Source organism: Thalassophryne amazonica, chromosome 23 (assembly GCF_902500255.1).
Source record: "Thalassophryne amazonica chromosome 23, fThaAma1.1, whole genome shotgun sequence".
NCBI lineage: Eukaryota > Metazoa > Chordata > Actinopteri > Batrachoidiformes > Batrachoididae > Thalassophryne > Thalassophryne amazonica.
In genome coordinates this window covers 19,686,540-19,712,127 of record NC_047125.1, presented here as the reverse complement: position 1 = coordinate 19,712,127, position 25,588 = coordinate 19,686,540, and the positions used below count along the sequence as shown (strand labels likewise).

Here is a 25,588-nt window from a genome sequence, read left to right as displayed (position 1 = left end):
GCTCTCGTCACTGTGTGGACTGCGAGGCAGCCTGCAGCTTGAGCGGTTGGTCGGTTTGGATTCGATGAGAGGATGGAGTGTGTGGCAACGTCTGTTGTGGTCTGAGGTTCACCACTGGCACGATCCCTCCACCAGCCTCCGCCCTGGCAGCCCACTGCAGCGCTGGCACAGGCCCCTACCCTCTGCTACCCCAACTGATCTGGCTGTGGAGGAATGCGTCCGACTCGAGGACGCTCAACACAAGCCCATTGTTGTGGGGTTATTTGAATAATTAGGCTTTGACTTCCAAAAACACCCTGAATGATGCTGCAGAAAACTCAGGAAGGATCGGCTCGCTGTTCACAGCGCGGCAAATATTTAAGAGAAGATTGTATAAAATCGACTGCGTCTCACAAATTTTGATTCTGAGATTTATGCCCAGGCAGGCGCATATTATACGTCAACAAAATATTTTTACACAGCCACCCATTCCATTCATGACAAGTCCTCCTCAAAATGCTGCACTGCAACTCAGACTTGAACTCCTGAGCTCCCTTTGATGGACTTCAAAGAATGTCTCAACAGCCCGGAGAGTTGGGAGAGAAATGCGATGACAGACAAGCGGCTGCTTAGATATCTTCCCAGAGAGTGACTGGCTGAGTGAGTGACAATTCCTGTGTGTCGGTCGACCTTTTTAAAATTCCAGTTCGACTTCAGGCGGCTTTACTGAAACCAGGCTCGGCCACATGAGAGCAAACACACCGGCACCGTGGCCATCTGGTCAGGGGGATGAATTAACTACTACACAAAAACAAAATTGTTGAAAGGATATTAAGTGTTACAATTCTGGACCAACAAGGGTTTGACCTTCAGAGCGTAAAGAGAAACCAAGGTTGGCATTACGTACTATTTATAGCTACCGATCCGGACACGTTGAAAGCTGTTGAGATCAATCAAAAGGACCTCAGCTCTAAAAATCTGTGGAACGATATCACATTTATTTCCAAAGGTTGGCTTTGAAAATGGTCGACCTTGGCCCGGTTTCATAAAGCAGTCTAATCTTTTAGTCTGCTAAGCTTACTAAGGTTAGTCCGCCTCATCTTTTTCACATCGTTGGTCATAGCGGCCTTGCGAGTGCCGTTGCCAAGAAACGCCTCCGATGCGCAACAGTTTTGTTTACTACCGGGTTGGTCCGTCTGCTACAAACATGGCTGAGTCCTCTGCAGCAGAGGAGAAGCTCTCCCGACCTCAGCTTCCAAAAACATCTCCAATGGATTATTCTGGTCCTGGAACACCTGCTCCCGCCGCAAATCTCTCCTTCCTTCCGTCCTCCTCCATCAAGCGATGGTACATAAAAGCCACCTTTTTTGAGGTAAGACACTGAAGTTTTGTCGACTGAAAAAAGATTAGCCTCCTCTGTACCAGGCTAAAAGCTTTAGTCGGGTAATGTGAAACTTTAACTAACTAAGCGCTTTGTGCAACAACTAACGTCAAAAGATGACTCGACTAAGTGAGTTTAGTCCACTATACAAGATTAGACTGCTCTATGAAACCGGGCCCTGGTCATTTTAGTATTTGGAAGAGTCTCCATTCTATTAAATTTTATTAATGTAGCCCCAAATCATGACATATGGAGTCTACAGTGTCAACCATACACTTTACCATATAACTCATGGAGAACCAACATGGTGCCTAGAACAAGTACTTAAAGAAGAAATATTGAGAACTTGATTGTTGATGTTGAGTACAGCGATCTATCAAAGGGTAATCGATGGATTGCTACTAAGTTTTGCGACACGATTTTATTTAATTAAATAGAGAGCTGATAAACTTTTGAGATAGAGCTGGATCTAGATCTGATAGATCTTATCTGTCTTCGTAGATAAGATCTATCAGGGCATGTGTGGGAGCATTGTCACACCCACCACTTAATGGAGCCACTTCAGGTTCCAACTGGCAGCCACCCTGTCAGATCTGTAATCCATTATTATCTCCCGAAAATAACCAACACATCCACGTGTTACGAGTGTCCCCATGTACTGGTCCAGTCGCTGGGGTCATCAAGATGAGGCACCAACATCACTTTCCAGAGAAACCTAACAAAGATGTCAACTGTCATTTTGACTCTCTGGTTAGTGCCAAAGTCTCAAACTGTACAGACAGGATGATTTTAAAACATTCTTGAAAATTTCTAATATCTTCAAAAAAATAATCATATTTTTATCCATATTCTAAACCCACTTATTGTAATTAAGTGCTGCAGGGAGCTGGAGCCTATCCTGGCAGTCATTGGGCGAGAGGCAGGTTCCATCCTGGACAGGTCGCCAGTCCATTGCAGGGCCGACACATAGACAGACAAATGCATTCACAGTCCCAGTCACTACAATTAAATTTAAAGTTTCCAACTGTCGTAATTTTCATGTCTTTAGAAGTGGGAGGAAGCTGGAGCAGTTGAAGGGAGCCCACGCAAAGACAGGGAGAACATGCAAACCCGACATAGAAAGGACCATGTCGGAAGTGAACCTGTGACAGTGCTAACCACTAAGTCACCATGACGCCTTGAAATCATCAAAGACATGAAATCGTCAAAGGATAGATTAGGCTCATAGATAATAACAATACCCCCTCCAGTAGTGTTAAGGCTGAGACATTGGTCTTAGAAGACGTCATCATTCGATTTCTGAAGGCTTTCTGGTTGCTTTATCTGACAGAAGTTAGTTTTTTCAATCTTAAGCCAAATAATCATTAAACACATCTAACAAACTTTATGAAAAAATAACTAAAAGTTGCTTTGTAAAAAATACTGACATTAGTAGAGACTTTCTTATCTCTTCAGATGGTTTGTGAGGAAACAAGGACATCTAGACTTTACCGATTTGGGGACTTGACATCAATAAGACGAAGGTCGCACTGTCAACACTTCTGATCAGGACTGAACAAAATTAAACACACGAGCACTGTGTCGAATAGGTGAGTGAATAACTGATGCAACAAAATTTGCTTATACGGTTTGAAGACAGGTTGCTGTGGGTGACTGCATGCAAGAACATGATATCTTGGGGTGTCCTCAGCTATCAGACAGAAAGCATTCCTGGAAGAACAGCCATCAACGGCTTTGCGGAGGGCAAACATGTCTCCACAAATGCATAACAGATGGCTGTGCAGTCAGGTGTTCCTTCATTGAAAGGCAGACTGGCCAAACTGGATTTACCACACTTTGGCTTATTTGGTCGATTCCCGCAAATCCGTAGAGGCTGGGACACATAGAAGCTGAAAGGTAGAGAATATGTATGCTGTATATATCAAGTGCTGGTGTTTCCGTTCACATGAAAACACCTAAATACATCCGTCTATGTCTGAGGGCACAGATGTTTTCAGTTACCCACTTAGACCTCTTCTTGGAACTCTAAGCATGGACACTCTACCCGAGTCTTCTCCTCGACTGCACTTTTATTTACCAAATACTGTATGCATGCAAACTTAGTGACATCATATGATTCCCTGCGTGGCTCCACCCAACTACAACCTGAGACCGAAGCAGTCAGAAACTAAAAACACCTGTGGAAAAAAACATTCTCAATCAAGAAATCTGATCTCCGACACAGAAAAATGCACAATGGAATGACTGAACATGGAATTTGCAGGAAGAAACTTGGGAGGGAAATTTTCTGACTTGCTCAGACTAGACTACACAATTTTAATAGGAGATTCAGGAACAAATTGAAACTGGTCTGACTCCAGTGCAGTTGTTCCAAACCATGCCAAAGCCAGATCTTGTTGTATATTTGTAATGAGAACATGAGCAGACAGCACGACAGAGGGCGGACAAAGACAATCAGGAATACTGACACAGCCAGCATTGCACAACACTCTCCTCAAGGATTAAAAAATAAATGAATAAAAAAAAAATACTATACCCTAAAACGCATCTGGTGTAACAAGAATATGCACACAGCAAAATCCTCCACTTGATGTTTGCCAGATTTTCCAAGTCAGACAACGAAAACGCATTTGGACGATTATGCTCGAGAACTGGTTTGGGACTTGTGAGGTTCTTAGTACAACGGATCACAGTACTGGAAAACATCAAAGGTTGACTCACTTCTGGAAACTCGCACCAGCTCTGCAACACTGAAAACCCCTGATTTGACGAAGCTGTCTTCCAAGTACACTGTAAACACAGAGATACACAAACAGTCATGTGAACAAAGTGTCCAATAAAATTTACTCCATCTGCTAATTCAAACCAACATGCACAAAGACAAAATTGAATTTTATATATATATATATATATATATATATATATATATATATATATATATATATATATATATATATATATATATATATATATATATATATATATATGTGTGTACGTTTTGGGACTTGATGTTCTATTGTTGACCTTTAACTTGATTGTTGATTAAAATGTTAAAAAAAGAGAACATTTTTATTTTCATTACCAAAGAATTATGTTTTATTTCAAAAAATAAAATGTCATTTTATTGTGTGTGTGTGTGTGTGCTCCAAAATTTAAAAAAAGTGTTCATATTTATTTCCAGATATTGTTTGATAACATAACTATTTTATTTATAAATATTAAATATTTTGCTACTTTCAATATATTATAAAAGTATCAGGCACAAGAAATGTGCCTCACATGTGTATTTGTACCGCAATGATAATGTGAAGCTAACAGAATGTATGCGACTGGGGTGTAATGATACACTTAACTCCATGATATGATACACCTATCACGACACGATACATACGATGATACACCCATCACGATACACAATTCCATCACTGTTCCCACTAATTATGTAGAAAGTCATCTGTGGCGAATAGTATAACTTTAAAGAAACAAAATGTTTTTTGGCATAAATTTGAATATTTGATATTACGTATTTATATTTTAGCAATCATTGATGATTCTACTGCAAGATGTCACTCTTTCATCCATTCAGTCGTTGACTCTTCATGACATCACAATACTAATTTAAACTGTAACACAATACTAAAATACTTTTGGCTGTATGAGCATTGTCTTCTTTATAATTTGCGGTTGTGGAATTAATTTTTAAGGTCCTATTATCTTACATGCAATTTGTACATGTTCAATAAAGCTCCTCTATAAGCAATCATAAACAATATTTACGTTTTAACTGCCTCTGCAGGAGGGCATGCGTGTACGTGTACATGAGCTTTTGACAAGAGCGGAAGTTAGCTTTGAGTTAGCGAAATTTAGCGTGCATGCTGACGTCCATGAAATGTCTTGTAAATTACTCCAGAAGTGTTATGTTATAAAAACAGCATTTTCAGTTTCAGAAGTGTTTATTTCTTGCTAGCTTTTACATAATATCTGATAAAGGTGTTATATTTACCCAAAAACGAAGTTAAGTTCGTGGCTAGTGACACCAGGAAGTGACGTCACCACACTAACGTCCGCATGTGACATTTTAGTCTCTTAAAATACGCCAAGGTTAGCCATCTTTGAACTTGTCCAAGGTCTGTGTCCCAAGAAAGTTCCCTGTTAGTTTGAAGACTCTGACTAATAGGATTAGATTTATGCTGAGCACAGACAGACAGATGGATGGACGCAAAACCTTAGCAAAACCCGATGGCCATATCTGATGGCCTTGGGTAAAAAAAAAAAAGAAAAAAGAATAGGTTCAATACAGGCTTCACAATATTATTAACAAGATTTATGATGCATTGTTACACCCTGAGTACAAGGTGTCAAATTAAAGTTAAATTAAAGTTAAAATAAATAAATAAATAACCCCATCCCCCAATTCTGTGCTACAGTATGTATTCCTTCATATAATTTTCTAAACAACATAATGTTAAATATAACAATTGTCATTCATGGATCGCAAAATTTATTTGCTTAAATTTTCCAAATATATTTGGATAAAAAAGCCCAGCTAATACAGCTAATATAATACAATAATACAAATGAATATTGCAAGCGTAACCTTGTGGTTTATTCTCTGCTTTGTGTTTGACACATATGCAATAAGAAATAAATTCAAGGCATTACAAAAAGTAGCGTGTAGAAAAAAGGCGAGTTGTTAAAAGAGTGGTGTGGTGTGTGAAGAAGTAGTATAAATCAAATGAAGGAGTGAACCGGTTATGAATGGTGTTGATCACACAGACACACAAATAACTGTTTAGAATGAAAATAATATCTGTACCAAAAAAAAAAAAAAAAAAAAAACGTATGAGAAAGAGAGGTCATTTCGTCCAGCAGGTGTGATGTAACCAGTTTTCTTAAAGAAAAAAAGCTGCTGTAATTCAACCTTGAAGAGCTTTCAACCACTCTGTCATGTTGGCAGTTTTTATTTATTTTTTATTTTTCCATGCTGTTTTCAGAAAGCTAATTGAGAAAATATTAGATTTGCAATCGGGGATGTTTCTTGCAGTGATGAAGCCAGGGGGATTCAACACTAATCAGAGGCTGTCAGTCAGGTTAAAGAGCCAGAATAGTTATTGACACCACAATGACTCTGGTTCGGCTTTGATGCTTTGCCAAGAGCACTTGTGCCGTGCCAGAAAGATAGATGGGTGGCTGGAATAGCACCTACAAAACCCGTGTTCCTGCAGCGAGCCAAGGGCTTTCGCGGAGAACTCTGCTGCCGCTGCTGCCGACGGCCTCCCGGGCCTGAGTCACTGGCTCACAAGCATGTTTATTTTGGCAACCGTTTTGGCAGAACCTGCTCTCGAGGTAAAAAACTAATTATATTCCTCAAACTGTTTTCATTCCAATGCTGTGACGAACCACGCGCAGGTCAGTCCAGGGGAACAACAGGGCCGTCAGAGGATATTTGCTACCTTCATACCAGCATTTTTACTGCAGATCTTATTTTTCTTCCCCCTATAAACTCTGTTTAATGTTGTCCCTGGAATAATGTCAATTCAAATTTAACGATCGTATTAAATTTTATTCCTCCACAGTCCATACAAAATTAAAGATTATGGCCTCTGCTGGTAAATGGCGACAAAATAAAGTGCACAAAAGTCAGAGACACCCTCATGTTTATGCACAAAACAGAGTTTTTGAAGGTTCTTGTCTCATTAATCTGTCAGTAAATCTAAAGTTTAAATTTCTCAATGTTAATTAAAAAAATTACTAAACTACATGGTATGAGAAATAAAGCAATATTATATTATTTTGCAATCTGCACGTTTTCACAAAAACAACAAACAAGAGATGATAATCAAATAACACTGAACAGATCAACATGATCCTGTACAACCCGTTATTCAGTTATACAGGCACGATGCTGCCACGTGAAATATTTATTTTGTTTCGTCTGAAATGTCCCATTGCTGCACAATATTATCATTAGTTTGTGCATTTTTTATTATCTCAAGTTATTTTTGCATTATATTGCAGATGACATTGCATCTGTCTGCTGTTTTTGTTTGTTTTTGTTTTTTTTCTGGGTCCACCTTAACAGCAACATTGTTACTGCAGGTTCAACTTTTAATGGAGGCAAATGTATTGACTCACCCTGAACAAAAACAAATAAATTAATAAGTGAAATAAGTGAGAACCTGAAATACATAAAAATTGTAACAAATAATAAAAAAATAAGTGCAAATTTACCTTAACCTGAGATACACAGAATTGCAACAAAAAAGTAACAATAAATCAAATTAAGTAAAAAAAAAAAAAAAAATAAAAATAAAAAAAAATTCTACCTCAACCTGAAATACATAAAATAATAATAATAAAAAAATAATAAAACAAGCAAACAACCAAACAAAAACATACACATTTAAAACGTAAAGGAAAAAGATGTAGATGTTAACCTGGCTGATCTCTACAACTGACATGTGTATAAAAAAAAAATAAATAAAATGGCATAAAATAAAATAAATATTTAAACAGTGGTTTTGCGTGTAAACCTTTTTGGAGGAGTCCCGTTTCTGGAGGCTAAAACAGAGCGGAGGTTTGCTTTCATGCCTTGAGAGGCCGCTGACTTTTGTTTGCTTTTAACAAATGAAATGTAGTGTACATCTGTGAGCTATGGAGTAACAATAGGGTGATGATAGGAGGGAAGACGAATCATACTGTGTGTACCTGGAAGAGGATTCTTGCCTGGCTCATTGTTACTGGGACTTCCGGACTGCTGTGAGTCTGTAAACACACGAAGTGGGACAGGAGGATTAACTACAGCAAAAACAACATACCATCTTACTGTCACAATATTCTCAACATTTATTAGTTGTTAGGACTATAACCTCATGGATTAGAGTCACGTTATAATGACAATTTATGAGGTATCGTAAATGTCCACAATTTTATTTTTGGATTTCCACGTCTTGGCTTTTTGTCAGTTTGTGTGTTTGTTGGCAGGATTACTCAAAAACTACTGAGGCAAGCCCCACAAGAAGTCTGGACACATATGGATTTGCAGTCAAAAATATAACTCAATGCTAAAATACCCTCAGCCAAATGAGGATTGTGTTCTTTATAATATTCAGTTGTTTAATTATTAAGATCCTGTCGTCTTACGTACAATTTGAACATGTTCAATAAAGCCCCTCTATCAATCAATCAATCAATCAAAAACAAGATTTACCTTTTAACAGCGCCTGCAGGAGGCCTTGGGTGTGTGTGTGTGTGTGTGTGTGCGCGTGTGTACACATGAGCTTTTGACAAGAGCAGAAGTTATGCAAATCAAGGAATAATTGTAGATCACCCTCTGTGCATTTGCTGGTACTACTGTGACAAATTTAACTCCACAGGAAGTTAGCTTTGAGTTAGCGTAAGTTAGCATGCATGCTAACACCACAAAATGTCTTGTAAATGACTCCAGAGGTGTTATCAGGTTACAAAAACAGTGGTTTCAGTTTTAGAAGTGTTTATTTCTCACTAGTTTTTACATTTATCTATAAAACAAGAAACGTCTGTGTGTGGGTAGGTGGCTCACATATCTCTCTGTTTGTCAGATTAACCTTAGTTTTCAGATATGGCTTGCGCATGGCACGATGATGTGCATCCTTTATTATGAATTTTTTTGCAATTAATTTTCAAAGCCTTTATTCTGAAACCTGTATTTTGATTAACACTAACATTCATACTTCCAAGGTGGCGTGGCTCACTGATGTTACTGGTAGCAAAGTTATGTTGCTCGCACCGTTTCACAATAAAATGTTTAATGCTAGCATGCTAGCAAATACTTTTACTGTGAAAGGCATGCTGTCAGTGTTCCTTGTGGCCGAGTTTAACTTAACACTATTTGTACAACATTTCAGTAAGCACATAAGCTGAATAAAATATTTTCCCACAATTTGTAACTTTCATTAAGTTAAAAAAAAAAAAATCTTATATTTGCTGTGAGTTCAAGTTTAAATAAACTGTGTTCAGGAGGGGGGATACTGATTTGCTGTTTCAAATATTCTAAATGTTCTGTTTAACTTTGTCTGACTCTCTTCCACCTCTTCCACCAAACCCTAACCACTAACCCTTCCACTCTTCTATCTGTTTAATAGGAATCCTTTTATTTTTATACAACTTATAATAAAACTGATTTTTTAAATAAATATGAAAAACTATATTCAAATAATAATATAGCATAACATAAGTTACACCTCTTTCTACATCTCACATTCAAACACAGACTCATATGACCATCCATGAGAAATGTACTTGAGTTCCCAATTTTTGATAAGAATACAAACTTCCTATGGCCACTGCACTAGTATTACATGACAAAGAAAACATGTTTACACACAAACGAAACTGAATTTTGCAGTTAGCTACCAGCCTGTGATGTCACCATGCTAACATCCATGAAATGTCTTGTAAATAAGTTCAGAGGTGTTAATACCCAATGGCCATATTTTGATGGCCTCGGGTAATAACAGCTTGAATGCAAAACTGCTCGTTAGTGAAATGATAAGCAAACACTTATGCAAAATTCTGTAAAAACAGGCTTCTGCAATTACAAGTAAATTATTCTGAAACATCACATCTCCAAACTAATCTTACATGTGTGGAATGAGTGCTCATGCTTGGCTTGTAATTTGGCAATGCCAACAAAATTGATATTTACTCTTCTGACAAAAGACTTATGGCAGTAACTTTATTACAGGTGTGACAGACCAGGACAAGTTTGACAAGAGAGGTGCCAGAAAGCATTAACTAAAGATTAAACTTCAGTACTTGCAGCTACATCGGTGCTGCAGCTTAGCAGGCCTCCTTTGTGTGTGTTTGTGACCCGAGGCCATCAAAACATGCCCATCGAGTATTGCAAAGGATTTGCGTCCATCTGTCCATCCATGCTCAGCTTAAGTCCAGTCCTATGACTGTCAGGGTCTTCAAATTCCCAGGGAACATTCTTGGGACACAGATCTTGGACCAGTTCAAAGATAGCTAACCTTCACCTATTTTAAGAGGTCAAAAGATCACATTGTGTTTTCTATTTTGAGGCTATGAATCATGCAAATCCACTTTTTTGGGGTGGGGGGGGTGACAGCCAATCAGAGTAGAGAGGCACCGTGACATCACTGGCTAGTGTCGTTAGCTGCTAATTCCACTGCGTTTCTGGGTAAATCAAACATGTTTCTCATATATCATGTAAAAGCTAGCGACAAACGCTTCTAAAATTGAAAATGCTATTTTGTAACCTGATAACACCTCTGGAGTGATTTACAAGTTATTCCACGGACATCTGCCTGGTGACGTCACTGGCTAGTGTCGTTAGCTGCTAATTCCACTGCGTTTCTGGGTAAATTGAACATGTTTCTCATATATCATGTAAAGGCTAGTGGCAAATGCTTCTAAAACTTAAAACGCTATTTTTGGAACCTGATAACACCTCTGGAGTGATTTACAAGTTATTCCGCGGACATCTGCCTGGTGACGTCACTGGCTAGTGTCGTTAGCTGCTAATTCCACTGCGTTTCTGGGTAAATTGAACATGTTTCTCATATATCATGTAAAGGCTAGTGACAAATGCTTCTAAAACTTAAAACGCTATTTTTGGAACCTGATAACACCTCTGGAGTGATTTACAAGTTATTTTGCGGACATCAGCGTGGTGACGTCAGTGGCTGGTGTCGTTAGCTGCTAATTCCGCTGCGTTTCTGGGTAAATCGAACATATTTCTCATATATCATGTAAAAGCTAGCAACAAACAAATGCTTCTAAAACTGAAAACGTTTCTTTTGTAACCTGATAACATTTCTGGAGTGATTTACAATTCATCTTGCAGACATCGGCGTGCACGTGCATCACACGAGGTCAAAGCTAATGTCCGCTCTTTTCAAAAGCTCATATATGCGCACATGTGCCTTCCTGCAAATGCTGTTACAAGGTAAATAAAATATTGTTTATGACTGATTGATTGGGTTTATTCTGCAACACCAGTATAAAGATACAGAGGTACACATGATACATGGATAACACAAAAAAAGCACAAATGTTTATTTCCATTGTGGTCCTTGTGAAATTGTCACAATGCTCATCCAGCCAAGGGCATTTTAACGTTGCTTTTTTTTTTTAATTTCTGAAACAATGAAAAAATATATAAGGCCACAAAACTGCCATTCAATGACGTTTGGTACTTGGACTCTTCTGAGAATTGCTGGGTCAAATGACAGTTACGTAGGGAGACATGTTGAGGACCCCGGCAGCTGCAGAAAGCCAAGGGGATGTCCACGCTTCCCTTGGCTGCGGCAGATAGACGATGACTTTCGAGATGTAAGGATGAATCGATTATCTGCCTGGATGATACCATGGTGTGGTGAACATACTATATCAGGAACAAAACGGGTTTATGTCACCATAAGGTAGAGTGTAGGTAAGCAGTTTGTTACTTAATTTGGAAGATATATCAATTATACAATAACATGATTTTGGGGAACACTGTGGTTGATTATCGGCCCTCCATCGATTGTCAGCACCTCGCCATTTCATTAGCATTAGCCTGAGGTTTATCCATGAGGTCCAGAATAAAATCATGTTATCACTTATACCAGATAAACACAATCAGCTGCTATTCATTTTCAATCAGAGTGGATATTTTACGTGAACAAGACACAAGTGGACACTATTCCACCAGTTTGGCAGCACCAAAATAAATAATGAATGACAACACAGCAACTGTTGGTTGGTTGCTCGAAAAAATAAAAACTCCAACATGCTGCAATTTACGTATGCGTTATATTTTATAAAAGTCAGCAAGAAACAAAAACTTTTAAATTTAAAACCCCTGTTTTGGAACCACATCGTTCCTCTGAGGAGATTCACATGACATCTAACTGAGACGTTAGCAAGCCAGCTAGCGATTGCTATGAATGGGGTATAGCAACATTTTATATTACGCTAGATCAGCACAACAGTACCACGGTTTATAAAACACACCAACTGGAGTGTATCAAAGTTGTTGGTGATAATGACATTATCAGCCCACCTTTGGCAAGCCGTTATAGAGCATCAGTATCCATGTAAAGTAGCGCTAACCTCCAAAGAAGGCGCTAGTAAGTGATAACTGCAGTTAATGTACTTTAAGGTCTTAGGAATGCACTCCACTGAGTGTCCCTTTAAATTTCTTTTTTTAACTTCTATTTATCATTTGTCTCACTTCTTGTTTCTTCACATCACCTCAAACCATTTCAACTACCTAAGTGCTCTTCCTTATGTTCCAGTAAATATACAGTACCCGCTGCACATTAAACATGACAGTTGTGTATAAACTGCATTATCAGTAGCGGCCGAGCAAACTGAAGCTCTTTGTCTGACACGGGACAGCTTTAAAGTTTTTTTATATATATATATATATATATATATATATACACCAGCAGACCTCACTGTAATTTTTCAAAAGAGTCGGAGGAGTGGATATAAAATGTATTCGGTCCTGCTGTGCAAGGTACGGGTAAAAAACAACGTGCAGAGAGGATGGGGCGGGGAAATGCAAGGAAACATGAGTGGAATTCTTTCCGTCTTGTACGACACACAGGCTTTGGGTACGAGACACGGAGGACTGACGTCTTTTCTCTGAGAGGGAGGAATCTATCATTTCTCAGCAGTTCCTGCTCTGGTTGATCACTGACAGGCACAGGGGACTTTTCTCCTTTACATCATGCAACACAGAAAGTGGCGAAACGTCAACAATAAGGCAATAAATCATTCTTGGGTTTCAACGCATGCAAACACGCTTCTCAAAGTCCGGGTCCAGGATTCTGTGACTCGAGCCTTACGACCATACATGGAACTCAGACGGCGGCGCGGGCGAACCCCACACATGGGCTCGAGCGTGACGGCAATGAGAAACAGCCGGGAGATTATCATCTACGCCTTTAACACAGACAAGAAGCGAGAGTCGGTGAACTCGGATACCCTCGCCTTGCAACAACACCCCTTTTCCTGCCGCAGCTCTCATGAGCCGTGCTGCTGCACGAGGAAAAAAAAAATGGGGTGGTGGGGGAAGAAAGAAGAAGAAAGTTGAAAGATTTATCCTTTCTTCTTCTTCTTTCTCTCTAAGGCTCCGTTTCTCTCTTGCTCCCCGTCTCCTAAATTTGACTGCGAAACAACGCTGCAAAAACAGAATGTTCTTGGCTGAAGCTCAACAATGACAAAGTCGGGAGGGAACAAGACCATACGTTAAACGAGGACGGGGGGAGAGAGGAAAAAAAAAAAAAAAAAAAACCCAAACGTGTTCACTATGCTTTTTGCCCTGAGACGTTGCCATCCACCAGCGCAGGTCTGCTCTTGTGCGTTCTGGTTTTTCGCCATAACGTGCACATGAATCAATAAAGGGCCTTTATTTGCCCCCACTCGCACTGAGAAAACACTCGAAGCAGCTTTTGTGGGTGAGCGGAGGTTTGTGCGGATTTGGCGCGGCACATGTCTATAAAGTGATTGCGGGAGCTCAGCAGCCTTGTCTCGCTGTCTTCTCCTGCCCCCGTGCCACTTTTAGACTCATCCATCAGTCTAGTTACAGCTGCCAACGGCCTCCTGCAGAACTGCTGAGAGAGCGAGAATGGCCAGGAGAGTCGAGGAGGTGAACGCGGAGAAAGGCTGCGGCAGAGGGGAGGAACGAAGGAGACGGAGCATGGAGGTGTCGGTACGATTAGATCAGATCAGAGTTTTGTGTTTGTTTGCTTTTCTCTCTCTCTCTCTTTGTGGGGCTGAACAGGCAACCATGACAAAAGGAGCAGATGGTTGTGGCAATTAGAGATCCCAGGCAGCATCTTCCAGCACGAGGCCCCAGTGTAGCACCAGGAGAGACCACCTGGATGACTCGAGGTGGGATGTGAGCATATGGCGCATCTGCCGTTTTTTTTTGTTTTTTTTTTAAATCGGTGCTGGAAACACCTCCACTCTATTGCGTTACATTTTACCTCTGACCCACAAACAGCAACTTTGTGCTCCTCCTTCTTGCACCGACCCAATCTTGTGACTGACCTGATGAATCCAACCAGTTTCAAAGAAAAACAAATAAAGTCGCAGGCGGTGTTCCATATTACTGTTTGACCATCTGTCTGACCATGTGTGCTTCCATGGATATTATGCCATATATGAGAATTACTGGCACGTCACACGTTTCTACGGGCTCTAACTTGGCCAGCCAAAAACAACAAAATACACCCCCTCGATTCCACCCACTCAGATCTTATACAGCAGATCATCAGGGTTCAAACTTTATCTCTATGCCAATCCAATGATAGTTTTCCTAAAAAATGACTGGAAACACTGATGTTGACCTTTGACCCAAACGAACAGGCCCCGAGCTGCAGTTGGTAACCAATGATACAGTTGAACATTTTCTCAAAAATGTCCAGGAATTCCCATTTTGACCATTGATCCCGTTAAATAAATGGACTGCATTTATATAGCGCTTTTCCATCTGCGTAGACGCTCAAAGCGCTTTACAATAATGCCTCACATTCACCCCGATGTCAGGGTGTTGCCATACAAGGCGCTCACTACACACCGGGAGCAATAGGGGATTAAAGACCTTGCCCAAGGGCCCTTAGTGATTTTCCAGTCAGGCAGGGATTTGAACCCAGGATCTTCTGGTCTCAAGCCCAACACCTTAACCACTAGACCATCACCTCCCCCAAAATAATGTTATTTCAATCTGACCTCCCCCAACTTTACAAAGGCTATTATGACTAGGCTTTGGCAAAAACCTGGAGGCATGTACCCTCTGAAACGTGGTAGGTGAAGAGATAGCTAAATAAGTTGATCGCCTCCAGTTGTGAGGACGATGACTCAGAAAGATAACATGGTATTAACTTGTGACTCATCACATAAAAATAGCAAATAACTGGTTATTGAACTGAAACCAAGTGTGTTTTGATTATGTAGTAATCTACTGCACCATGTTCCTGTTTGGGCTTGTTGCAGGGAACAATCTCATCATCACATGCATGGTGGAAACAGGTGATGCTTATATTTTATCAAGATGACGGGCTTGAAATTACATGAAGTTTGGTTGCCTAGCTCGAGTGGCGACGAGGGCCAAGGCTGCTTGTTATTAAGATAAGATCAACTTTATTTATCCCGAAGGAAATTATTTTGGCAAAGTACAGAAACAGTAAACAATGTTTTGTTTTTTTAAATAAGTACAACACCTTTATGTGAATTGACTGGAAGACATTTGCACAAGATGTTTAACAATATTGCCCATAACTCTGAATAACTGAATAACGCTGTTCATTATATATTCATCCTGCAGAAGGGGGAGGAATTATACAGTCTGACTGCCACAGGTAGGAAAGACCTCCTGTAGCGTTCTGTGGTTCACCTCAGTGGTTTCAGTCAATGGCTGAAGGTGCTCTGACAGGACGTCAGTGCGGCATGCAGGAGGTGGGAGGTGTTGTCCAGGATGCTGAGCAGTTTCCTCAGCATCCTCCTCCACCGAACAGGTCCATGAAATTGTTCCACTGAAGAGATACGACTAACAGAATGTAAAGAGTCACAGTTATGGTGACATCATGCAGAAAAGAAATGGCTTTGTATGTTTGAAATAATGCGACACCAAAATCAATATCGTCAGTCCAAAAATCCGCTTGGGGTCAAGGTTTGTGGCGGACAATTGAATTGTTTTAATATTTAGTCCAATGATGGGTATCTAAATAAAACATTCTGATTATTTTGATGGTGCAAGCAGTGAGTACACTTGCCTCCAAACAAGATACAGTGCTAAACTCTCCTTATATGTTGACAATTGCATCAATAAGGGCATCTGGTGTAAAATCTGTGCAAAGTTATGATGCGGATCCAAACAGAATCAGTTGTGGCGGCCCTGAGCAAAAATGGAAGACGCCAAAAGAAATTAGATTATTTTGACAAGGTCAAAAAAGTTTTGGGATTGCGGCTGGTTGAATTTAAGCACAAATGGCTTGAACATTTCATTGAAAACGGTGCTGGGTACTAACAGCCTGGTATCTGTAGCTAAAAGGTGTCCTGTGCAGTAGCCCGGCCAATCCGATAGTCTTCAAATAAACAGCACAGTAACCTGTAAATAAACAGCTGCGGTTGAGGAGGCTGGGCTTTGCCCTGGGAGCTTGGCAGGGCTCAATCACTGGGCCAGACACACACACACACACACACACACACGGCCCTTTTCCAAAAACAACATTTCTTGGCACCCTCCGTCCCTGCCACTTGTTTAAATCAACAAACTGTTTCATGAGGGAAGTGAAAAAAACAGCGCCTTGTATGAATCAGAATGTTTGCTGTTACTCAGCACAAAAAAAGGGTGAAAGTTGCACAGGAGGATTGTGGGTAATGTGTCCACGATTTCTCACACCTTCTTGTCCAATGGGATACTTATCATACCTCTGTAACGATTAGGGCAATTAGGGGAAATCTGGCTCGGAAAGAACGTTCCTCGGCGCTTGTGGGGCGTTCTCCACACCCATGCGTGTTCCTCGCCTGGCTTTTATAATCGGCCGCACACACAAACCCGAACCCACGCTCTCATTTTATCCTGGCATCATCCTATTCCCACTTTAAAAAAAAAGAAGAAGTGCAGAGCACACGCGGCGTGGATTGAATTAGCCGCTTCGTTTGGGAAACTTTTTGTGCAGAACAGAAAGTCGGTGCGTGAGCTTTGCCTGCAGATATGTACTGATATTCTGCACAAAAACACAAAATAAAACAAAAAAACACAGTGTGCACGCCGCACACGTGCACGCGGACTGCAGATGCATACCGCTGTCGACATTTCAGGAGGAGAAGCCTGTCTGGCAGCCATTTTATGCCGAGCGGGGTTCTGTGCACATGTATAGCACTCTGGCTGCCAGAGGCACGGGTCCCGAGCCAAGACGCATTTCAGCAGCCTGGGGAGGCGGGGGGGTTGGACTCCCAGAGAAGTAGAGAAGAAGAGGAGAAAGTGAGAGAGTGAGAAGGGCAGAAAATATCGACTTAATTACGGAGCAGCTCTGATGCGTAATGTTTCAACAATACAGCTGCTCTTGAGTAAATATTTGATGTGGCCGAGCACTTTCTGCTCACTGTCCTCCTCCTATTCTTTCCCGTCCCATCGCATTCGCCGCTTCCACGAGAAGCCACTTTGTCCTTCCTTGGAAATGTTTGTGTGCTCAAAAGTATGTGTGTGTGTGTGTGTGTGTGTGTGTGTGTGTGTGTGTGTGAACGCATGCTGCTTTGCCCCGTGCGCTCCTCTACTCCTGCTTTCTATCATTCACAGCTTAGCCGATGACCTCACGCTGCACGGGCCGGCTTCCAGCAGCCGGCAGAACCTGCTCTCCTCTCCAAATCTTTCTCTTTTTTTCCCCTCCTCGCTATCGGCCTATCGCTGCCCTCAGCCTGCAACACTATCAGTCTGCTATTGTATCTTTTCTTTCCCACCTCTGTGTGTCTGTGATGATATCGTGTTATCCACTGAAAAGTGCACGGCGCATCTTTCGGACACCCCCCCCACCCCATGCCACCGCCGGTGCTGTATCTCCCTTTATTACACTTTTGCTTTTAATTTTTCCATCTGTTCCCGCGCGCTTCGCTGCTTTTTTTTTTTTTTTTTTTTTTTTTTTTTTTACTTATCTTCTCTGTCTCACTCTTTCTTCCATCATTTGTGCGCCCTCCCTCACACTTTGTTGTCTAAACAAAGTGGCCTTTATCAGGATGCGCCGCAACCCAAACACGCCAAACAAAAGATATGGGCGAGGAAATCTGACTGCAGAAGAGGGAGGATCTTATCGTGCCAGCCGTTGTGTGCCAGCTTGCCAACTGGCGTTGCTCCCCCCTGTGCCCCTCCCCACACACCAAATCCCTGCATATTAACCCCCCTTGGGCTCATGTGTGGCATTCAGCAAAGGGCTGGCACCTGACCTGACTGAAAGAAGAGTGATAATGCCGGGAGTGAAAGGAAGGCAAACACCGCAGCCAAATGGCCATCTTTGGGTGTCATTGTCTCACGGAGCCCCAACTGGCCTTAAATCAATATTTTATGGCTTCCTCCTTCTTCTTTCTCCTCATTTTTTCCCACGTCTGTGAGGTCAACGCTGCAACTCAGTCCATACAGCTGCACTCCAAACCCTACTTTACGTTAAGACCCATCGCTCATTTAATCACATGCCCAGCCCACCTTTATTTACTCTCTTGCACGTTTACCATACTGCTTCTTCTCTTATTTGTAACTGTGCACAGTTTTCTAAGCATTCTCCTTCTTTCCCTTCACTGCCCATGTCTCAGCTTTAAATGTCATTGCTGGTCTTCTAAGAGCTTGCCTGCCGCCTTGCCTTGATTCTTTGGTCGCGTAACGCTCCTGATATCCTCGACCAGTCATTCACACCAACACGTCAGGCCTTTATAACTTATTATGTTGTGTAGTTAATGTGAAACAGGAAACAGTGAGAGACAGACATGCAACAAAGATCAGCTGCCTGTGAAATAGGACTCTTATGAATTTAGACCTTGGAAAACCTTCGATGGTCCGTGACCGCGTCCATGTCTGATTAACTTGGATATTGTTTTTACTTGTTTTAACTGACTGGATTTTCTTTGAAAATACAATACAATCCTTCTGTACAGTAATTCCTTGCATTGCCATGGAGCGCATAATGTTGTTGTACACGCCGTTAACATTGTCAGGAGGTTTTCTGGAAGCAGACTACAGTATGGGCATGCCTGGAGCATTACATCATCAATCCACACACTAGATGACATTTATTGGTAGCTACCATCTTTACGGCAGCACGGTGACTTAGTGGTTAGCACTGTTGCTTTACAGCGAGAAGGTCATGGGATCTATTCCTACCAGTGACCTTTCTGTGTCGAGTTTGCATGTTCTCCACATGTTTACGTGGGTTTTGTCCAGGTGCTCCAGTTTCCTCCCACATCCAAAGACATGCAGGTTCGGTGAACTGGAAACTTTAAATTGTCCGTAGGTGTGAGTGTGCTTGTCTATATGTGACAGACTGGCGTCCTGTTCTGGATGTACACTGCCTCATGCCCTATGCCTGCTGGGATAGGCTCCAGCCCCTGCATGTGTGTGTCATCTTCACACACCAGTTCGCCACAGCGATACCCCGTGTCCTTTGAGGAGGCATATCTGTGATTGACATCACCTCCCAGGCCAGAAAATATTCCAGTCCAAAGTTAATGTTTCCAATTATCTAAAAAAAAAAAGTTAAACTTTTCTCAATCTCAGGCTTCGACGTTTGATGTGAATGGTTGTAGAAGATCACTTTTCCATGGTTGGACATTAATGAGTTCCTCTCACATTTGCTACCATTCCATTTAGTGATACGGATATTCTCAAGGACCATATTGGGAGCATTTCTGCAACATGCAAAGTTAAAGAACAAAAATGTTTTAATGTGTAAAATATATGAAGATTCTCAGTCTTTGAGGAAGAAGATTTCTAGATGCTTACTCAGTTGTACCTGGTGCTTGCTCCATACCAACCGTGCAGTTACAACAAAAACCAAACTTTTTTTTTTTGCCATATAACCAAGGATGTGTCCAGTCTCTTTATAAAAGTCTACTTTTAAAAATATTCAAAACTCTTCAATCCAGCACTGCTGGGTGTAGTATCTCAGGGATCCCTCTGCACAGACAGAATGGACTGTATTGTGTTCTCTTTGACAAACTATGATAGTGATCCTACTGAGAGGCCCAGATACTGTGCAACACTATAATGATTATCTCATAATTGGAACAAGGCAAGTATTTCTTATTGGTTTAAAGGAGCACCTGATAATCCGGATAGCTACGCTATCAAATGACTGCCTCTGACGGGGAATGCAGGTACAGTAGGATGAGTTACACAAACACACACAAAAATGGTGAGTGTGCCAAAGTTGAATCAAAATAACACTTTACCACCTTTTCTGTGAAGAACGACACTGCAAACTCTTTCGAGCAGGAGCCGAGGAGACGCACACACACAGGAGGGTTCTGAGTCTCGTGGAACCAAGTGGGATTTCAGCCCAGAAGGGAACAAGGTGTGAGTGGGTCTAAACTCCTGTGCACACATGCACATCACGCTTCAAGAGGATGCACATGACTGTTGCCATCTCGGTGCATCCGCATGCACACCGTGCGCGTTTCTAATCAGCGAATACTAATGCCAGTGAAGAGCGGGCCTTCTTTCTCCCTGTGCCTTCTCCTCCGTAAACTCTCACGGCAGTGAAAAGAGGAGAGCGTTTTAACTGAGCCGAGAGGACAACAGGCTCCTCATTGAGGTCGCCAAACAGCGCGGATGGGGAGGGCGCGCATTCAGCGGCGAGTGGGCCTTGAACAAGAGACTGAATGGTCTGACGGATCATTAGCCACAACGGCCCGGGAGAGGAGACGGAATACCCCAGCAAGCACAAAGGGATACACAGCCACAAAACCAAGGATGTAGATGAGGGTTAACCCGTCTAAATTAAACTTCCCCACCTTTTAATTTGTGGTAAAATAAAAAGCTTGGCCAAGTTGATACACACAAATGCTAGCATTCAAGTGCCCTGTGGCCAACTTTGATAGAAGGGCTGGATGAACGGTCGTGGTGCCACATTTTAACTCCCACTGTGACATGCATGTGCGCACGAACGGCGGCTCGCACCCGGTGTCCTGTGGAGAGCGGATCTGTGCTGTACATACGCGACACAGTCGAGACAAACTACACAACACGACAGAGGGGCTCATCTGTCCCGTGAAAAATGAGCAGGTTGGCCTCCAGTCAGCACACTACGCCCCACTTAATGCTTCCACCGCCTCCCTCTCTGTCTCCTCTCTGTTTGTCCTTTCATCATAATGTAGACTTTGCTCTCCCTTTTCTTGCTGCATAACTTTCTCGTCTTCCAACCCTTTTTAATCTTGACACTTTCCACTTAACTAGCCACTTATCGCCTCCACAGCACCTGGCACCGCATCAAGCGTACTGTATATTCACGTATGATTCTGAATATTTCCACCGCTTGCAACAACAGCAAACACGAATTAGCCGTTGTCCGAAAGTGTGGTCTCATCATTCACAAGTTTAATGAGCGTCAAGTCTAGCCTGTGAGAAAGAAAGAGCTTTGCATCTGCGTTGAAACAATGGACCCATCAATAGCCAAGCTCGGCATCTTTTTGGTATGCGCCAAACAAACAATTAGCTTTGTTGCAGTGTAATTGACTGGCAGGGCCGGGTGGCATTCCCATTCGCCCGCTGTTGCCACCCCGCCATTCAGCAGGCTGGGGTAAAAAAGAACAAGTCCACACAAGGGTGAAAGGTTGGCCACATCTCTCTGGTTTGGAGGCAACACTTTTTTCCCCTCAATGTGGCAAACTTCCAAGCAGTAGGATTTTTTAAAAATGCATGGCTGTGAAGGAAAGACGGAGGCGAGAGGACGACACTATAGATTTAATTATGCATGCGTGTTTTCTCATTCATTGTAGTGGTGGGAAGGGGTGTGCGGAGGGAGGGTTGGAAGGGAGACAGACCAATGACATTCCATCGTAGGCCTCCTCCTACATATACACGCACGCACGCAAACACAAGGAGCAGTCTGGGAGCGAGCCGCTATAGGCTAATGAGGTGACACTCACCGTCTGGAGACTAGCCAAAACAGTCCATTAACTCCTAGCCGGTAGTTAAGAGGAGAAGAAGAAGAAAAGTGGAGGGGGAGGGTGTAAAGAGGGGGCCGGTGGGCAGCCGATGAGTTGGTGGGTAGAGTACGCGGGGGGAGAAAGAGTCTGAAGTCTTTCAGGATGTGAGGGTTGGGGGTATATCTAGAGTTTTGTAGTTGTGAATAAATCAGCGGGGTGGCTGGTGGTGGTGGTGGTGGGGTGTTGCATTTGCACGAGTGCTCACTGTCGGCGATTATCCTACACAGTGGCAGCTCTTGAGGAAAAGTAAGACTGTGTGTGTGTGTGTGTGTGTGTGTGTGTGTGTGTGTGAGAGATGGAGTAGTGGCGGTGGGGAGGGCAACGGACATACTGAGTGAGACTGAGGGGGGACAAGGGAGATAGATCCAAAACCCCCCAGTCGGGCAGACAGACCTTTGACAGAGGAGCTCTGTGATTCGCCTCTTTCATCTTTAGAACCCCCCTATCCAGTCGGATAATTATGAGACAAATGCACCAGACCCCTGCTGCTTGAGTGGCAATGGGTATGGAAGGCCAGAAAGAGAGAGTGAGAGAGGGTTTAAACCTGCACGTCTCGACTGGTCTGGAGGAAGGGGGAACAGTGGGATTGAGGCGGGGGGGTAGGAGTCTGGGAAATTCCCCACTCTCCAGAGAAATGCAAGTAGACCCACAGATCATAGTTCAGCCACAGCCCGGGTGTGATACTACCAAGGCTGAGCTCGCTTCCTTCAACTTTCACAAACAGATACAGTCCAAATCCACCTAGTTTAATTTTCTAATGCACATTTTTTGACATACGTCGCCAAATTTGTGTAACTGAAGCAGGTAAAGTTCATGACTGAACCCCAAATGTGCAGCTCTACTTGCGCACTTGAATGGACTTAGGTTGACACTGATAAGGAAAGACAAGAATGGAACACAATGGTACTTCCATCTTTTACCTCACACCAACCACACTTACCAGAGAAGGTAGGTCAGTGGAAAGGAGATGGGCTACCAATATGGAGATCTGGGTTTGGTTCCCAGCCGTGCTACCTGCATGTTTCCTTGGACAACACACTTCATTTGCATTAGTAACGTGTGTTGGACTGGTGTCCCGTCCAGGGCAGGGGTGGGCAATTAATTTTTACAAGGGGCCACATAGGAAACCTGAATTATGTACGAGGGCCACACCATTGATAACTCGGCTGTCTCCCATTACAAATTTTACAAAAAATTACCTATTTAATAGCTTTTATAGGTAATTTTTATTATTGTAATAATATGTAAATATTTAAATAAACCTAAATAAACCTCTCTAATGATTTGCAACACACAAGCTTGACATTTTTAATATATGTAATAATAATCACAGACCTCACGAGGGCTGGACAGAGACATGCAAAGGGCCACATGTGGCCCCCGGGCCGCAGTTTGCCCAGGTCTGGTCCAGGGGGAGATGAAGACTCTCTGCTTGATGTTGCAGAATTCTGGATAAGCTCCGGCATCAGGGCCTGTATGGGACTTAGTTCTTCATCTCAACCACACTTACAGTCTTACCCCAAAAGAAAACAGCTGAGAAGAAAAATCATTCCCATGCAGAATTCAAACACATTCTACTTGAAATTCAAATGAAAACTGAATTGACTTGAATTTAAAAGCAATTCGCCCAATCAAAAAAGAAACAAAACAAGCACAGATTGCATGATATTGGACCACTGATAGATTTAATTTCTTTTTTCCTTCATTGCACTTTCTGAAGAGAAGCTATTAAATCTTGACTCAGGCCTGTGTTATGTTCAACACCTGTGCCAGTGATGTGTCAGCAATTGTCAGCACTCATGACGGCGATAGGCCTCCGCCAAGAGGAGCTCCCGCTGGCGAGAGCAGCGGGCCGAGCCAGGCCAACAGGGTGCTCCCTTGCAGGGCTAAATGGCTCTCCTCCAGCTGGGCGCGAGGCCATTGAGGATCCCTGCCACCCATTGCCACTGTTTGACCTCCCTGAGCTCTGCCAAGAGAGCCGCAGCAAACACACACACACACACACACACACACACACACACACACACACACACACACACACACACACACACACACACACAGACGCAACCACACACCTTAAGTCGGGACGTGGAAGAAATTATCCGATCTCAGAATGCCACCACATCTAAGGCCAAATTTTGGCCCATAACAGACGAGAGAAAACAAAGCATGCACTCATTCAGACGATTTTGCTGGCACTGCTCTCCTGGAACAAGACATTGGGTGGAAAAGGGGGGGAATCAACCACAGAGTTTAATGTGTCATTACAAGCTTAAAAACAGACTACTGACATTGCCAACAGATGTTGAGCCAATTTATTTTTGCCATTACAACTCCAGCAGGGAATGAAACAGGCAGGTGCAAAGGAAAACCGCCTTATAGCGTTCTTCTTTAATACCCTGCTGCATCATCATTTCTCCTGATCTGTTATGCAGACATGCATCATTTGGTTTACGTACCATTTATACACCACATGTTTAAAGAGCGCATCTTCTGCAAAGGCATCGACAATAGTTGATCTCAAAACACACCTCAAAGTAAGGGTACTTTCTTCGCTAATGTCAACAGAAGCCTAAAAGCTTTTAAAACCACATCGTCTGAAATCCACAACTGCCAGTAATGCGTTAATGACCCCCAGATAAGGGTTCAAGCATGACATCATGCAGGCACATTGGCTATGGCAGGTACCCTCCCAAAACAGCATGACACAAGGTGTCATACCTGAACTGTGAGCAAGCAAAGAAGAAGGAACTACTGCGAAGAAGAAGGAACAACCACCCAGGACAACTACATTGGTAAAAGGTCTCTTTGTGAGCTTGTCTTCTAAATCCTTCTGGGTTCTCCCATTTTGTGTTAAGTCACCACTGTAGATCCTAGTACAGATGCAAATATAGATTTGAGTTCGACACCAGATGGTCTTCCTGGAAGAATGTCATATATCCAAAGAGAATGGGGCACAGGTGGCCTCAAATTGGGGACCTTCTTTTTCTTCTTCATACTGCCTTGGGTGACTCTGATTCCACAGTGACTAAATGCTTGTCAGAATAGTAGGCATGAGATCGCAACACCATTTTCCAGTGACAGCTGGCTCAAGGTTATTCAGCTATAATCAGAGTTAACTCTGTGGGGGACATTTTTTTAAGACTGGATCATGCATCCACCAGAAGAAGGAGGAGAACGAAAAGATGTCAACGTTTTGCCTGGCTATAGCAGATATAAAAGTACTTTTGGCAGATTGTCATGTCTTAGTGGATGCTAATCAGGACCCAGACCAGTTACATAGATCGAAGGAGGCGGTAACCTCCTGGACTTGTACTGATCACCTTGTTCATGCATGTTGGACCAACTTCAGTGAAAAAAAATGGCTCAGCCCAATTGCTGCAGTTGTGTTCCAGGCAATTTCTGACTCAAATGCACCTCGACAATGAGGTCTTGAAATGTAGAGGAAGCTGGAAAGAGTGGGCTTTCTCGCCAGCACCCAAAAACATTGCCGGTTCTTATTTTCTTTTTAATGAGGGTGTTTTTGTTCAAAAATGCTGA

General features: G+C 42.3%; 1 protein-coding gene across 10 annotated transcripts in view; it reads right to left on the bottom strand.

Moving 5' to 3' along the window:
* The window catches only part of LOC117505122 (nuclear factor 1 B-type-like), a 111,097-nt gene that overhangs the window by 34,047 nt on the left and 51,462 nt on the right, over positions 1-25,588 (bottom strand). For all 10 annotated transcript variants that reach the window (XM_034164651.1, XM_034164662.1, XM_034164657.1 and 7 more), the window contains 2 exons: positions 8,069-8,125; positions 4,082-4,150 (listed from right to left, as the gene is read on the bottom strand). In XM_034164651.1, the coding sequence (XP_034020542.1) occupies positions 4,082-4,150; positions 8,069-8,125 (126 nt within the window). The remainder of the gene's footprint in view (positions 1-4,081; positions 4,151-8,068; positions 8,126-25,588) is intronic.